This window comes from Brachyhypopomus gauderio, chromosome 5 (assembly GCF_052324685.1).
Source record: "Brachyhypopomus gauderio isolate BG-103 chromosome 5, BGAUD_0.2, whole genome shotgun sequence".
NCBI lineage: Eukaryota > Metazoa > Chordata > Actinopteri > Gymnotiformes > Hypopomidae > Brachyhypopomus > Brachyhypopomus gauderio.
In genome coordinates, this window is record NC_135215.1 from 14,838,530 (window position 1) to 14,854,843 (window position 16,314).

The 16,314-nt window shown below is 39.8% G+C and overlaps 2 protein-coding genes across 3 annotated transcripts; one reads left to right on the forward strand and one right to left on the reverse strand.

The window, feature by feature from the left end:
* The first annotated feature begins 7,139 nt into the window (after positions 1-7,139).
* On the forward strand, positions 7,140-9,701 carry nkx2.5 (NK2 homeobox 5). Its single transcript, XM_077004548.1, has 2 exons — positions 7,140-7,696; positions 8,484-9,701. Exons 1-2 carry the CDS (start codon positions 7,360-7,362, stop codon positions 9,089-9,091), a joined length of 945 nt encoding a protein of 314 aa, XP_076860663.1. The 5' UTR covers positions 7,140-7,359; the 3' UTR covers positions 9,092-9,701.
* A 2,091-nt stretch (positions 9,702-11,792) lies between these two features.
* On the reverse strand, positions 11,793-15,938 carry bnip1a (BCL2 interacting protein 1a). Of its 2 annotated transcripts, none has more exons than XM_077004549.1 (6): positions 15,676-15,938; positions 15,278-15,412; positions 15,109-15,200; positions 14,808-14,912; positions 12,700-12,818; positions 11,793-12,590 (listed from the first exon to the last, which is right to left on the reverse strand). In XM_077004549.1, the coding sequence occupies exons 1-6, from the start codon at positions 15,748-15,750 to the stop codon at positions 12,394-12,396; spliced, it is 723 nt and encodes a 240-aa protein (XP_076860664.1). In that variant the 5' UTR covers positions 15,751-15,938; the 3' UTR covers positions 11,793-12,393. The 2 variants fall into 2 exon arrangements, with proteins under 2 accessions (XP_076860664.1, XP_076860665.1); XM_077004550.1 differs by having other exon boundaries at positions 15,278-15,370; positions 15,676-15,934.
* Between the last annotated feature and the right edge of the window lie 376 nt (positions 15,939-16,314).

The following is a 16,314-nucleotide window of genomic DNA, read 5'->3' on the forward strand; positions in this document are numbered from 1 at the left end:
CATTTGAATGTAATGATTTTTTATTCTATATTCACCAAGCAAGACACGGTCGAAATATTACCCACACAGACAAGCGCACACGACACCCTGTCTTGATTTACACAGCAGAAACGATTATTCCACACCAGAGGACGCAGACATTAATCACACCATGGTGGGGTCCAAGCGGCCGCGGATTCTAGGAATTGTCTCTCTCTGGCAGGAACCAGCCAGCGCTTCGTCGTCGTCGGATCTGCGGGAGTCAGCAGCGCCGTTCTGAAGAGCGTTCCCTCCAAACTGCCGCATAAAGCTGTCAGGGCGTGTGGCACAAGCTTTGGCGCTAGATGCTACCATGGCAGCAGTAGCTGTGGCGATTGCAAGCACCTCCTATAGGCCGCCGCAGGACGCCCTGGGCCCACCCGGGCAGCAGTGGGAAAAATCGTTCGGTCTCGCGCTCCTGCCATAAACAAGCTCCCCTACATGCTGGCCCCGGGCCCCTGCTGTCACTAAGCTAGAGATCTATAAACAGGCTTTACAAGGCCCGAGCGGGCAAGGCCTTGCAGCAGACTGCCCGCCGCAGCGCCCAGAACCTCCACACCTGAGAGACGACGGCCCACGGCCACAACAACGTGTCCTTTCTGAACGCGGGCCGCTTTATGGGCCCGGAGGCGTGGGTGATCCACTCAGCCAAGTCAAAGACGCACAGTCAGGCTTCAAGGAGGCCTGGGACTATGTTCCCTGCAGAGTCCGGAGAGGGTCAGAGTAAACACACATACATCTTATTATAGCCCCACCGTGCTCTTTTATGACTGCGACGTCATACTGAAGACTTTGTCCAGCTTTTCAGAGGAAGCTGTTACATAACTATGCTACCCATATCATACTATAGCAAGGTGTCACAAGCTGGCCCTTTGGGCTTTCAGGCAGTATAACAGGCTGTAAAGTAAAGTGACGCTATGATGTTTCAGAGAGGCTCTGTGTCTGCAGGATGGTTCAACCTCAAGGGGATGTGACATACCAAGAAGAGAACTTTTCAGTCACTTGGAGTGTCTGGCAGACTTTGCAAACAAAGCAACAGTCAGCTGGTGTTACAATATGATGTAAAGACATGGGCTGAACATTGTCTGACCGGGCCAGGAGTTTCTTAACAACATCTCGTGATTTCACACTGACAATGACAGACACATTTAGACAGGAGAACACACACTGGTGTCAGTGAGGCTTGAGACATAAATTAAGGCAAGGTGGAAGGTTAATGAATTAATTGTGCTTTTTTCTGTGAAGCTACACTAAAGAAAGGGGATCAAAGTGGAACAATCAAAAAACAAAATCTATTTTGTGAGGGTTGGTATAGTTCAGCTGTTGTCTAGCCTGGACCAGGGTGCCATGCACCGCATTGTTTATCAGATAGATAGATAGAGATTTATTTATTATTTATTGAACCCAGAGGGAAATTCTTGAATCATACCATAGTTCTGACTATACCTGACTCACTTCATCTGTACTTTCGAGACAATATGAACTGAATCAAGTATTGTTTAAAATAACACATTAAAAAACGAACAGGGCTCCAAAATAGTGAGAACTATTGGAGAATGCGACGCCTGAAGAGGAGTGAAGCGCTATAACAACAATACATTACTGCCACCTAGTGGACAGTAAAGTCGTTTCATCACAAAGTCGATGAAAATTATTATCGTTTAGATATCTAAAGATTGTAGATCGTCCTATATTTGGATGGTTTTAAAATTGTATTTTTATCTTTTCAAATAGGGCAATCAAGCCAACAGTTACTGTAATAATTATTGAAACACCTTTACATAAAGATAAAAGTGTCAGATGTTGTGAAAATATCTGCGTTTATAATCTCAGATCAAGGTGAGAGGTTTCAAGTGGTTTATCTATTTTTTCCTTAACTTTCATTAACTTTAATGTAAAAGAGAGGACTGGCTTTAACATTCTATGCACAACAGTAATGACCCAGGCACTGAATCCTTTAATAAAGTAGTAAAACTGCCCCTCCACAAACCCAAAGACTCAGTAATCAGTAACGTGATCTGGTATGTTTTGGAGCACCACGTGCTTTGTTTACACTATCTACGTTTATAAAAGAAATGGGCTAAAAGGCTAAATGTTTGTATACAATAGTGGCATATATAAACACAATGGCTTTTAAAAAAACACACTGTTGCTTTAAAACATATCACAGCTATTATACCTAAAATATAGAGCATGCCAATATTTGGACAGAATATCAGGCACTATGCACTTTGCAGACAACCAGGGCTTCTCAGACAATGGGACAGTAATGAAAGCCTTTAAACAGGAGAGGGATACTAGATCTCTGCCTGCAAAAACCCAAACACTCCTTGAACTGTATGAAGCACAAGTCTTTTGACTGTTTGCTCAGATCAGGTTGCGGCATAATGCAGATAGTGCTGCATTTCTGAAAAAACGTCTTCTTCAGTGTAGCTTCCTGTTTACTTTGAGGGCAATGTACTTTAAATGGGCACTAACGGTTTTTTTTTTTTTTTTTTTTGCATGGCTAATTAATTTGTGTTTAGTTACAGATATGGAGAAATTGTGCATTTGGCTTGATATTCAAAGCAGGTGGACACCCTGGTATTCAAAGTTTCTTCAGTGAAGAATTTCAATACAGTCTTGTCAAAAAAATAACAACATCCATAAGTCACTCTTTATCCCCCATGACTGCAACTTATGAAACTTTACATAAGAATAAGTGTATAGTGTTTGTGTTATAAGTGAACATATTCAGAACTGTGCATATCCACACTTTGGTTTTGTGATTTCTATTCTAGGAAATTCCATGGTTGGAAATTTAGAAACCTCAATATGAAGGTATAGGAAAGCTAAAGCCATTGTAGGCAACCATGAGCCAATAGGTAGGAACCAGTCATCTTCCATAGATCTAGCTTTGCTGGCAGAGCTGTGCCCTAAACCCTTCAGTGAGACAAACCCCAAACAGACCCCAGGCACCAAAGGACATCAACAGCTCACAGAAAGCAAAAAGGATGCAAATGGTCATTGTGCCGTCCTGTATGAATATCCAGGCCAAAATCTCCCAGAAGCATCACAATAAAGGTGATATAAAGGTGAATATGAGCTGAACAAAAGCTTCAGGAGCTGTCGGACTGGCTCCATCGAGTATACTGATCACTCTCACAGCTCACGAGGAGTTAAAACAGAAGCCGTAGGGGCTCCAGCAAGGGGGACCAAAACCCCCACAGGCAGGGAGATGACAGATAGTACACTGATGTTCCTCACACACGTCCAGCCCAAATCAGTGGAGCTCAGTGGCAGAGCAGGAGAATCATGTTAGTTCAGCTTTGCCCAGCTACATATAGCTATATGACAGACGCTGTAAGCAATCAGGAATGTGAATGGCAATTTATATATGATGTCGGGCTGTTTGCTTTTAGAACATGTTTGGACTTGTCGGAATACTCACGTCCAAGACTTGAACAGTGTCTAGTAGGTGAGGCATTCTTCTGCTAGATCAGCCACACCAACAAAGCTAAAGGCATATAGCCAGACAGAGAGAAGACAAGAAGAGTTATCAGGCCAAATCAACAGGCTCACAAATATCACAATCTGGTTTTTATCATAGGACAAGACAAAACAAACACACACACACACACACACACACACACACACACACACACACAAACACACACACACTCACAAATATATATGTGTATATATATATATATATATATATATATATATATATATATATATATATATATATATATATATATATATATATATATCAAATTTAAGAAGAAAATGTAAAATGTATATGACAGATTTTTCATAAGCTAAATATACTTTTCAAGGCTGATTTGTAGTGGTACAGACTCCACTGTCTGGAGCGGCATGGCCCATGAGGAACACATTCACCTCTGACAGACCCTTAGAGAGACTCACCAAGGTTTCAGGTTCAGATTGCATGAAAGACCATGATGGCATTTCATGGGCACAACTGTTAAATTTACATGGCAGGTTTTGAGAAAGTGATAAAAGAAAAGAAAGAGAGAGAAACAGGTCAACCCCCAATCCTGATGTCTGTGATTTCATTTGCTGTAACAGAAAATTCCCAGCAGAAAAAAATATCACTTAATTATGATTAATAGGCTGTAGGTGCAAAAGGCCTTTTTATGTTTTGAAATGTGAGAAACTGAACATCAGTTCAATGTGAGCAAGCAGTCAAAACTATTTCCTGACATCTAACAGAGAACAGGTCAACTAACTCCCTTTGGGAGCTGCTGAGTTACTATGTGACCACTAATAGACTGTTTAATCTACTGCCAAACATCCGAACACGAACCCACTATGAAACCTATGATCCCTGACAAATGGAGAACAAATTGTGTGATGATAAAAGACATTAGTTTGAATTCACCCTGATAATTTTTTAATGATATCTTTAATGGCATGTGTTTTATGGTCTTGGTCTGTTCTTGGCTAATACATACCTTTTTAACACGTGTATCTCGTGGATATTGTTTTAAACAGACAAATCTCTGAAACATATACATAACTGGAAATTTGTTTTAGTACACTGCACCTGATATACGGGTGAGTTTACTAATGACGTTTCTTAACATAAATATCTTAGAAAGTAATGAGCATTAGTAGCAAGGATTAGTTGCAATTTATTATGATGTAATTGCAACTTTAATTGTAATGTCCCTAAGTGAAATATGTTGTAATGAAAAGCTATAATGCTGCCTTGCCTGACTATTAATTAAGGGAACGCCAATCATCACCATGACGCACCTGTTATGTGCCGAGCCTCTGAGTCTTCTTGAATCTATCTAATATATATATATATATATATATATATATATATATATATATATATATATATATATATATATATATATATATATATATATATTACAATTCGATCTAGCGTTCTCTGTTTGTTACATTAACATAGTTATAGTTAAGTAAGCATTTTAATAAACAAATGTTGCTTCCTTGAAGTGCGCGTGGAACTCGGCGTCCAGAGGCTTTAGTAGATTGCATTAAATTAATCTACTAATAATTCATTTGATAAGATTTCATATAGGCCTAGGTATAGTCTGAACATTGCACAGGCGAAAAAGAGTTGAAGATATGGCTAAGTGAATATCTATCAACGGTAAAACTATAATTATTGAGTCGAAAACATGGAAGACAGACCAGTAAAGGGGGAAGTTATCCTTATTAGTACCCATTAAAAAGGTGTCAAGTCTGGAAGCTGATGGATAATAACTGACACGTATCTTAAATCAGCGGAAGCAGGCAGCCCTGGTTTCAGTTAGGAGAGATGCCCTCAACACAGGAATGGTCGCAGACCAATTAAGATAGCGCATATTGGCCCATTTCAAGTCGTAGCCCGATAATATCCTGCGCAGGTCAGCATAGAGGAAGTTTTAAAGAACTCTTATCCCTGTCTTTATCTCCTGGAAACGCGCTGTTGACAGACGGACCTTGAGGTGCAAGTGCGTGTTGCTTTAATTGTGATGTTGCTTAAATTAGGTTGCACGAAACCCAACCAGATCCGACGTAGCCCTTCGTTTGTTTATAGGGTTTTCATATATGTAGGCTTATTAAAATTAGTGATTCAGTTGTAATTTGAGGATCCCGCACATCTGTACTAACATGTTCCCGTATCCCGACAACAGAAAAAAATAACACGTAAATTTGTCATGAACCCTTTCCTATATATATTAAAAAAGGTTTCATTCGTCATTAGCATTGCCACCAACTGATGTGACTCACAGAGAACGGCGGACAGGAGATCGTTAATAAATCATCTTGATAAAAAGCAGTTTCCATATGCTTTGCGGCGAGTTTACGTTATTTCACCAATTATTGCTGCGATGGACACGGGAGTGTTGACTCTCTGATCCACAAAAGTGCCTACGTTCATTCATCAGGGTCGCCCGTCCTGAGGCCTAGCAGCACAGATTTTCCCCACAACTATAAACACGAACTCGGAGACGGAGACACGTGGACCATTTACGCTGTAGCACCAACAGTTAGAGATAAAACAAACGATAATAGTGTCTGTCTCCCAGAACCGACTCCACGAGCATCACCCATGAGTAATTGAGGCTCTCTTCTCCGTCTAGGGTAGGCAAATCGTGCCAGATCTTTCGAAAACCCGATTAAGCCTTCGTTAGTGTTAGTGAAGAGGAACAAAATTTGGACAGAAAACTCTCCTAATTTTCATTAACATAATGTTTTAATTACATTATATAACTCACGGTTCATAATTCATTTGGTCGTGTAAAAAAGACGTACACTGTTGATACATTTTGGATCCAGTGAACTATTTTGAAAACTCAGTTCTTAAATCTTTAGACTAAATATGTTAATAGTTTTGACAATCTCAATTTCACGTCTCATTACGTCACTAGCACAAGTTGGACAGTTTTTGTCTTTTACAGGAAACATTAGAATACAGGTGTTAAGTCTAACCGAATGACTTTGAGGCAACATAGACTGACTATATACTGGATTAATTTACATAGCGTTGAAGGCCCGGCTGTTGGGCGTGGGTGGTGCTGGGTTGTTGTCATCTGTTATCACGTCCTGATAACAAAACTAGGGGCACCGGGATCTTTCATTGGCACACAGTTGGCTTTGTCATTGCAGGTTTCAGATTCCAGCACCGTGGCATGGTGTGGACCCTTGGTGAAGACGCCCTTATATTACTAACAATTACGGAAACGACAACAAACAGTCTAAGGACCTTCCGGGTACTTAGTGATTATGATGACACTTAACGCTTTTCATTTTTCTGCACGCCAAAGAGGCTTGTCTTAGTATAGTACTGTGCACTGAACAGAATAGCCAGTAAAATTAGAAAAAGACCAAAAAAATAGTCCATGAAAAATGGCAGTGTATAAGGTTTTTATAGAGAAAATAACTATTCTTGATAACCACAATGGTTTGCAAATTTGGTAAACAAAAAGAAAAAAAACAAAATAAGCAAAATACGATTATAACGAATAGGCGCGAAACAGTCGGACAGTTGTCATGCGTAAAGTTGCTAATGACTAGTGAGGCTTTTAATGCGTAGACCTCTTTTAATTTACCGCGTCACCGAAACTGAAGTGACCAATGAGAGTTTATCAAACTTATTACGCGCTGGTCCCTCCTTCACTACACACCAACATGCGTTCCTCTGTCCCAGGACCCCAAAAGTAAGGCTCCAGAAGACGAACAGAACGATGCCCATTTTGGTGAAATATTACCTCGAAAAATATCAGTGTGCCACCATTTGATTAACTCCGTTTAATAAAGATACCCTTATAAATGACAAAGGATTGCTCAGAGGTGGAAATTGAAGAGGACTTGTGATACATGACAATGTTTTCAAGTCAAATGTCCTCCACTCCTTTTTCTGTCAGAGACATTTTGAACCTGGAACAAAACCACGAAGACATGGTCTCGTTAGAAATGTCACAGCGACTGGACACCGCACTTCCGACCTCGTCTTGCATGATGGCCACATTCAAACAAGAGCCGTTCATGGATATGCCGACCGGAGCAGCTCTCTTCGGGGACGATGACCAAGACAAAGGCAACAAAAACGCATCTCTGAACTTCGCGTCTGCCTTTTATGGGAAAAGTTTCTTAGAAATGGATCTGGCCAAGGACGCAAAGACGGATGACACGTTTGACGCCAAAGAGAGAAAAGGTAATACTATTAATACTGAGTTGGAACCGATATTTTTAAAAACTTCTTTATATTAAATAGAGGAAGCTGAAAGAATGTAGAATCTTATTATTTTTTTAGAATTCCTAACAGACATTGCTTCTTAGTATTTTTTTCGCAAACTTATAAAGGCCATATGTTCTACATAATCTAATACTTGTGGCATTTCTTTAAAGATTTGTTGTCATGACCTTAAAACTCAGTCACGACTTCACATTTGGACATTTACTGTCTTCGGATATAAGTCAGATAGACACACACGAATAATGCATTGCAAAATCAGAAGATACGAGTTTCATAAATTAAAATAATCTAGAGGGTTTATCATTTGCATTTTCTTTTCCTTTGGTCGCAGTTTTATGTTGTTTATCAAAAATCGCCTTTTACCATCGGGCTCTTGACCATGTCTGCTCTCTTTAAACGTGTTTTTCATTGTAAACATTTTTTTATGTCAAACATATAGGCCTACGGTGTTGCTATGACATTTCTTTTTTGTGATCAAAATTTTCAACTAAACAATTTGACAAACGACTAACAAGTAGGCTTAGGCTGATTTACGTTATGACTTATGTCATTATATTATTACCATAATCTAGCAAAGTAGAGTCCATAAGTCACCAAAAACAAATCACTTCAAACCATTTAACAGTCTTCTTTTTACACATTGAATGATATCGATTACCTAGCTAGCACGCTTCTTTTTCTCTCAAGTGACTTTTTTTTCTCACGCGCAAAGCCCTGCAATTGAAACATGTCACTCTTTTTTCAGATATTAGCTGCTCACACAACGAACCTGTGGAACAGTTGAAGCTGGATGAGGCGGACCGACCTAAACAGAGGAAACGGAGGAAGCCGCGCGTGCTCTTCTCTCAGGCGCAGGTGTACGAGCTCGAGCGGCGCTTCAAACAACAGAAGTACCTGTCGGCACCTGAAAGAGACCACTTGGCCAACGTACTTAAACTCACGTCCACCCAGGTTAAAATCTGGTTTCAGAACAGGCGCTACAAATGCAAAAGGCAGCGTCAGGACCAAACGCTGGAGATGGTGGGAATTGCCCCACCTAGACGCATATCGGTGCCCGTGTTGGTTCGTGATGGGAAGCCATGCCTGGGGGACACGTCGACCTACAACGCGTCATACAACGTGGGAATCAACCATTTCACTTACAACACCTACCCTGCTTTCAGTAACTTCCCGAGCCCAGGAAATACAAACTACACGTGCAACTACTCCGCTGCCGCGAGCATGCCCTCCATCCAGTCTTCACCGTCAAACACCAATTATATGAATTTTGGAGTCGGCGATCTAAATAATGTGCAACCGTCTTTTCCGTCTAGCAGTGGGGTGTCCTCGTTACATGGCATCCGTGCCTGGTGAAGGAGACGCTGAATTGTATAACAGAACGAAGATTGCAAACTGCACGAATGCTTCCCATAGTAGTTAATTATTCATGGGTATTTGTAATTTGCTGTGAATTAAGCTTTGGATCAAACTTGGTTAGCTGTTTTGTAGGTAGGCCTTCTTTAAAATGGGATTAATATAACTTAATTTTTACGCGTGACTAAGTACATTTGTAAATGCATCGAATTTATCCTCTGAATCAACATGTTTACTATTACTAGTTTAAATGAAGGTGAAAGTAATGGGGGCGAATGATGTTGTACAGCGTTTTGTTCTACAGGCCTAGTTACCGAAAACATTTTCATGTGTCTCGTTTTTATTTTATTTTTTACTAGTCAAACTCTTCATTTGACTTGGGATTCCACTCAAAGCGGACCCACACTTCAGAAGTGTCAAAAACACGTAGATTTAGCAACTAAACCCTGTGAAACCTGAGGGAAACGCCGCAGGTTTTGAAGGCTATATTGTAATGTCAGAGGATGTGCAGAATGCATTTTGAAACATGGATGCAATGTAATTTCAATACAGTACATTTCAATATACATTATCTGTAATCTTGTGAACTGAAAAATAAAGTCTTTGCAAAAAATTTTATAATGACGTGGTTTGGAAAACTACTATTAATTTATCTTAGCTTATTATTTTCGATAAGGATGAAAATAAACAAAAGAAAAACACTATAGTAATGCTATTATTATTATTACATTACATTAATACAACAACAACAACAACAATAATAATAACAATAACAATAACAATAAACAACAACTTAATTACGTATGTAATTATAAGTTATAGGCCTAACAAAACTAAAAACGCCTAAAAAACTAACCTTTCTTCTGGTAGAAGTACATAACAACAACAACAACAATAATAATAACGATTTCATATTTTTTCCCCCAAAAATGAAATACTCAGTGATAACACTGAGTAAGTGTTTTCAAGCAGCGATGTTCTTGAAGCGCCGTGCTTCCTGCCTTTTGGGCTTCCACCAGCCAAGAAGCGCGCAAACAGTATAGTTGCCAAATAAATCTATCCATTAATAACAAAACAATAACACGTCTGCTCTGAAGACATTTCCAGCGTGTTTAACGTCATCGAAAATCTTTCAAGCGCTTATTAAGGATTTTCATTCAAAGCACTGCGGGCAGTAACGATGAGTTTATACCTACTTGTCAGATGTTCTAACGTTTAATAATCGGTCGCTACTTAAATCGTCTTAGAAGGTTTTTGTTTTGTAAGACATCGACCACTTGGCATAGTTTACTATGACTGCTACGTTTGGGTAGAGAAAAACTGGAACAGCGTGCACCTTAAAGATACAAATCCAAAACCGCAAATATTTATTTGAGTAAGAGACCACTCGTATATTCGCATGCGAATCTGATTTGACATGTCTTCCCAGTAAAGCGCGCGGCCTGCAGCACGCATTTCAGTGAATGGCTTTCGTTGATTGACTGTTGGAATCGGTTATCCTCCATTTGCATCACCAGATTTGCTACGCTATCCCCTTGAAAAGAATTAGCGATCGAATCCGGTAATCTAAAGGTTGTCACTCCCCACGGATTGTTATAAACCCAAAACGATCCACATCTGATTTCTGCCAATCGGTGTCACAACTGACAGCACATGGTTATTGGGAGTAGTTTCTTTACAGTGTAGGGAGTTGGAGTGGGGGGTGGCAGGGGTGTACGGGCATGGAAGAGGCCAGAGAGAATTGTAGCCACTTCAGAAGCGTAAGAGACAGTCCTTGGACATCTCTGCAGTCTCCCAGCATGTTAGTCTGAACTAGTTTGCTTTTCAGCTCTGTCTGCATAAACAGACGAAGGTCTGGCTCTAAATCTGAATGACTTCAGTGAACAGTCTGAACGGCTGCTAGTTCCCGGCTGCTCAGGAGGTTTCAGGGACCGGTGAGGGGGTCGAGAGGAAGGTCAGACAGGCGCGATGGCGAGCCGCTCTTGGAGGCGTTGAAAAGAACATGTCAGATAACATGGACGCACGACTCTAAAAATAACAGACCTCATCTTCCACTCATAATGGAAAGGGAGAAGGAAAGAACTCGGAGGGGTTGCGCACGCAAGAGGAAGAGTGAAACGGGGAGGCAGGAAGAGAGGGGAACATAACACCATGGGGAGAAAAAGACAGAGAAAGAGAGCAGCAAAGAAAGAAAGAAAAGAAAGAGTGAGGAAGCTTGAGGGTTGGGGGGTGGGGGTGGTAACAATCAGCTCTTCCGACTCTTATCGGAGAAAGGACAGAGCTGCATGCCTCTTTATCTGTGGTGCTGAGATTGCAGGCAGGGCTTTTTCCAGCTTTTCTTCTCCGATACTGCAGCTGTTTCAATGCCAGCACAACAGCTGTCAGTGTCCCCGCACACACGATGGCGGTTTGGGTCACTCATTGCTGTAGGTGATCCCGTGACAGGCTGCAGTGCCCGCCATGGAAATAGCTGCGGAGCTACAGAATGGCCAGGCCATTAATAACTGGATTTGTTCTGAAGACCTTCACAGATCAGTCTGCGGTTTTTGGAAATGTTTTGATGATGTTTAAAAAAACATTTTAACGGTATAAGGTTTTAGCTTAGGATCATGGGTAGTATGAGGCCGAATGGTCCACAATGCCAGAAAAACCAAAGGACCAGAAGTGGTTGTTTGGAAAAAAAAATAAAATCATCTGTTGGAATGCTGAATTGTAATATTTAATTTTATAAATATTTTCAGTAATGTTTACCATAAACACAGCTCCTAAACACAACATTATAGATTGACAGATGATGACAAATGAATGAAAATATTCATATCCAAACTAAAAAATAACTGCATAAACTGTAAATTTCTCTTGACTCAATTTCTATAACAAAAATAAACATCACCCATATAACACATTCACCACTGGGTTCAGACAATGCTAGCTTGTTGCCTTTGTTAATTACTAGCCAGTTATTTATCAGTTGTCTTGTTCTGGAATGAAATCTGTATTAAATAAGGAAAATGTTAATAGTGCATTTTGTCACATTACTTCAATGGTTAGTATGTCCACCAAAGGCCTGTGGTTACGTACTTTGCAATTCATCCTTTAGAGAAGTTACACTGTATTTCCATCCTAAATAGTGCAGTTTCTCCAGCTATCAGTTAAAGCGAGACAAAGACTAAAAACATTAATCCAAGACTCGGTTTAACCTTTGCCTGGAAAACTGCCCTTTAGTGTTGAAATTCATGCTCATTTTCAAGCTTGCGTTCAGTCTACACTAAACTTAGTCAGTATGCAATTTCGGGAGCTGCTCAGAGGAAAGGGAGCAGTCTCTTTTTCAGAATGTACAGTACAGTGGCCAGGAACAACGCCAAAGCCAGAAAGACAAGCAGCTTGTCAGTAAGCTCCCGTCGATTGTATTTGGTGATGAGTTTCCTTCCCAGCTGTATGGTCCCCGTCATGGCCTTAAACTCTTCGTTGGTTTCAAGCACCGTTCTTGAAGAAGTAGCTAGAGAAAGGAGGGGGAGTTTAAGGGAGCGTGGTAAAAAGAAAAACTAAAATCTATATTTCTGCTTCACTGGCAGTGTGGGAGGAGGGGACTTCCTGGGTGTGCTTACCCAGTGTGCCCATGGTCTCCCCGCTCTGCATCACCTGCTGTGACATCATCCTGCTGATGCTCATCAAGCTCTCTGTGATGTCACTGGAGGTCTGAGCCAGACTCTCTTTGGTCACCTTTCTGAGTGGAGACACAACATGCATCAACATTGATTACTTCCTCATCATCAGGACCAAGAGCTGTTGTTCTGATGGCATTGTGGGCTATCTACATTTTTAAAGGATTTGATTTTCTGTGGTTGTTGTTTTTACATGACATACAAGCAAAACACCCCATCATGAAATTTTTAACTATAGGAATGAAAGAAAAAAGACAAAAACACTCAAAACATTTCACAGAATTTGGATGACAGAAGAGAGTGAAGATTTTTTTCCTCCCTCTACTGAACAGCTGTTATTTTTGGACAGCAACCTCATGACCCTATTTTCTAAAATCTCCTGTGTACACAAAATTTTTATTCATTGCGATGTCATTGTAAAGAAGTCCAAATATAATGAATTACAGGTAATTACATGTCATTAATGATGCAATACTAGGGCTCAATGCTGCCTGTCTCAAAGTCCCAGAGTAACTGCACCAAAACAAGATAATGTGACAGACAATGAATGTGAATAAAACTGTGTTGATGTTGCCCATTTTGTAGTGCGAATTTCTTTTGAATAACAATTGCCTATGTGTCATATTTTGAATAGCCTTTGTTTGTGTGAAAAGGTAAATCCCAACAACTGAAATTAAATAGAATTAGTTTAAAGAATATAGATGGTCATTCATATGATCGGATAAAAGATTTTTTTTAAACCCAGGTTGCATTTTAACATTTAACTTCTTTAAAAACATCTCTACAGCAGTGTGTCAACAAAGAGATTATACACAAGAGGTCAAACAATACTACATTTTTCTTGCCAGTCCAAATACAGTACAATGCCATGCCATTGTATATATCAACTGTGTAATGTGAAATGCTGTTCTATAAGATGTCTGGATTGGCTGCTCAGTGTTACATCACAAGGAATTCCCACTCTACAGTCAATGGTGCAAATGTTTCAGATCTCTACATCTCTGCACAGCAGTGGGGAACCGTCAGGGCCCTCTATGCCCTTTCAGAGGGCCTAAAATATTCTTAAAATATAAATATATATAATTTATAAAAAATTTTATCTACTTACATTTTGACAATTGACATCTAAACAATTACAGAAATATAAGCAAATAAATTATTCACCCGTGTCTGTTCAATCTGTGTTGTAAGGTGAGGGGTTAAGTGGAAGCCTGTGAGCCTGTGTCTCCCCCTATCAGGACTGTGATGCCCGCTGTTCGTTTACAGAGGGCCTGGCAGTTATAATTCAGCACAATACCAGTTTCAAATGACAGCAAAATTGACCAATCATATCTTCCATCTTAGTGGGCGGGCTTAACTGTATGATAATTTCCGCCCGCTGTGGCAACGCTAGCTGTCGTTAGCATACCACCGCTAGCTAGTTTAGATTCAGTCCTTTGATGCCCTCCACGTGGTTTACATATTCCGCTTCCAAGGAACACGGAGCTGTGAACCTCATTTTGTTGGAACCTTATTTTGCTTAAGAATTTATCTAGTAAACATATTATTGTTTATTGCGTTTCTAAAGCTGTACTGTCGTCTCAGTTTTTTAAATTTATTTATTGCAGTTAATTAGGAAAGGAAACAATTTTTTTCCAGGGGGGAATTTTCTTCATATAAAACAGCATTCAAACGCAGCATTATGGTCCCTTCTTTGTTCTCTTTTCAGATTAAATGTATTGTAATTTATGTCTTCTTTAAATTTAGCTGTCAACGTATCTGAATCTGAAGAATAAAGGTACTGTCACTTAAATTCATGTTCCAGCAAGTTCAGATTGAAATTTGCTCAAATCTGGAACACTCCTCTTTGATTTAGTTATATCACGCCTGCATTACAGTCATTAAAGTCATAATTTTTTTATTAATCCAATGAATATTCACAGATAAACATGCAATATAAATAAGTTAAACACTTATAGGTGAACATATATGATCATACTAACACGTAGTTGCCTTACAAATGTAATTAATTAAAAGTGAACCCTTTTGATATACATTTTCCATACAATTACCTTTGCTTTGCTTCAGTGCCTCCAACATTCAGCAAACTGTCTTTCTCCAGTTTGTCAATGGCCAAGTTACTGGCCAGATTGGCTTTTCTCCAGGCAGTTTGGTTACTGTAAGACAGATGGATCTGTTACAGAGAGAATGAACTCCTGCTCCTTAAGATTTCAGAGCATTACTGAAATACAAGCCACATTAAAGTAAACAATCTTCCAATTTCCTTTTTTTTATTACCTTTATCATAAACTGACTTATTATCTACATCAACTTATTTCTTTATTACCTTTTAATATCTTTCAGAGTCCTCACCTAAGCATCTGTTTCCGATGGCCCTCCACCTCTCTCAGTAAGGCCAGCTTGTCAGACTCTTTATCTTGTTCCTTTCCCATTTGTTCCAGATCCTGCTGACACAATTGCACTGCACATGAGCCCACGCAACGAGAAAACTATTTTCGTGAAGCAGATGTCCGCAGCCCACCTGAAGTCGCAGTCGAAGGTGGTTAAATCTTTCCTTCACTTTGCGGTTCAAGTCAGTCAGTTCACTCTGTGGCCCGGCGCATTCGCTGATATCCTGGAATAATTCAGACACGTGCATGGATTCGGGTGCATTAGTCTGAGAAAGAAAGGTATGACTGATTTCTATAATGTACACTCGACTGACTTATGTACATGCACAAAAAGTAAAAAAGATCTATTCGCAGTTTTTATTTATAGACATTACAACCCAAACTGACAAGGTAAACGTGACCAGCTGCCTCGTTTACATCCTTTTAACTACCCGCCGGTACAATCAGCATTGAAACTCCAACTCCATCTACATGCCGACGGTAAGACAGTTAAGCAGATATAAAGAGTCAGAGGACCTGGTGCTCATACCTGTATGAGAGCTTTTATTTCCAGATCATACTTAATAATTTCGTGCTCACATATTCGTACGTGTACATCGTCCATTGTTGTTGATTTGTGCAAGTCTGGAATGCTTCCGGTATAAAGATACGCGGAAACTTCACGTTGGTCTTCGCAGATTCCCCGATCTTCACATGCACATTTCCCAAATACTCTATTGGAATATGATATGTAGATCACGAAGTCACAGCGGCTTGCTAAGGAGCAAGGAGGTTTGTCCACCCGAACATCAATAAGGAAAAAACCGGAAAGACCAAGATGTGTTTCGCTTTCAAAATATATGTTTGTAAAAGACCTTAAGCACACGTTCGGAAAATGTTGTAACGGACATATTGTGATATAATTCCTAGTTTTGTACATTTATTTATTTATTCATACCACTGATACAAAATGCAAAAACAAATTCTATATTAACCTATGTAGCCCAGGGTTAAACCAGTAACCCTAGTCTAACGTTTCTAGAGTAAACATTTATTGAAATATGTTTTGTTAAAATATGTTCTAATTTGTGAGACTTTTAAGCTGATAGGGTGTAGCTAACTAACTCAGTTATTATGCCAGTGTAGAGTGAAGTGTAGAGGAATCCCATTTGCTCGCAATACTAACTTT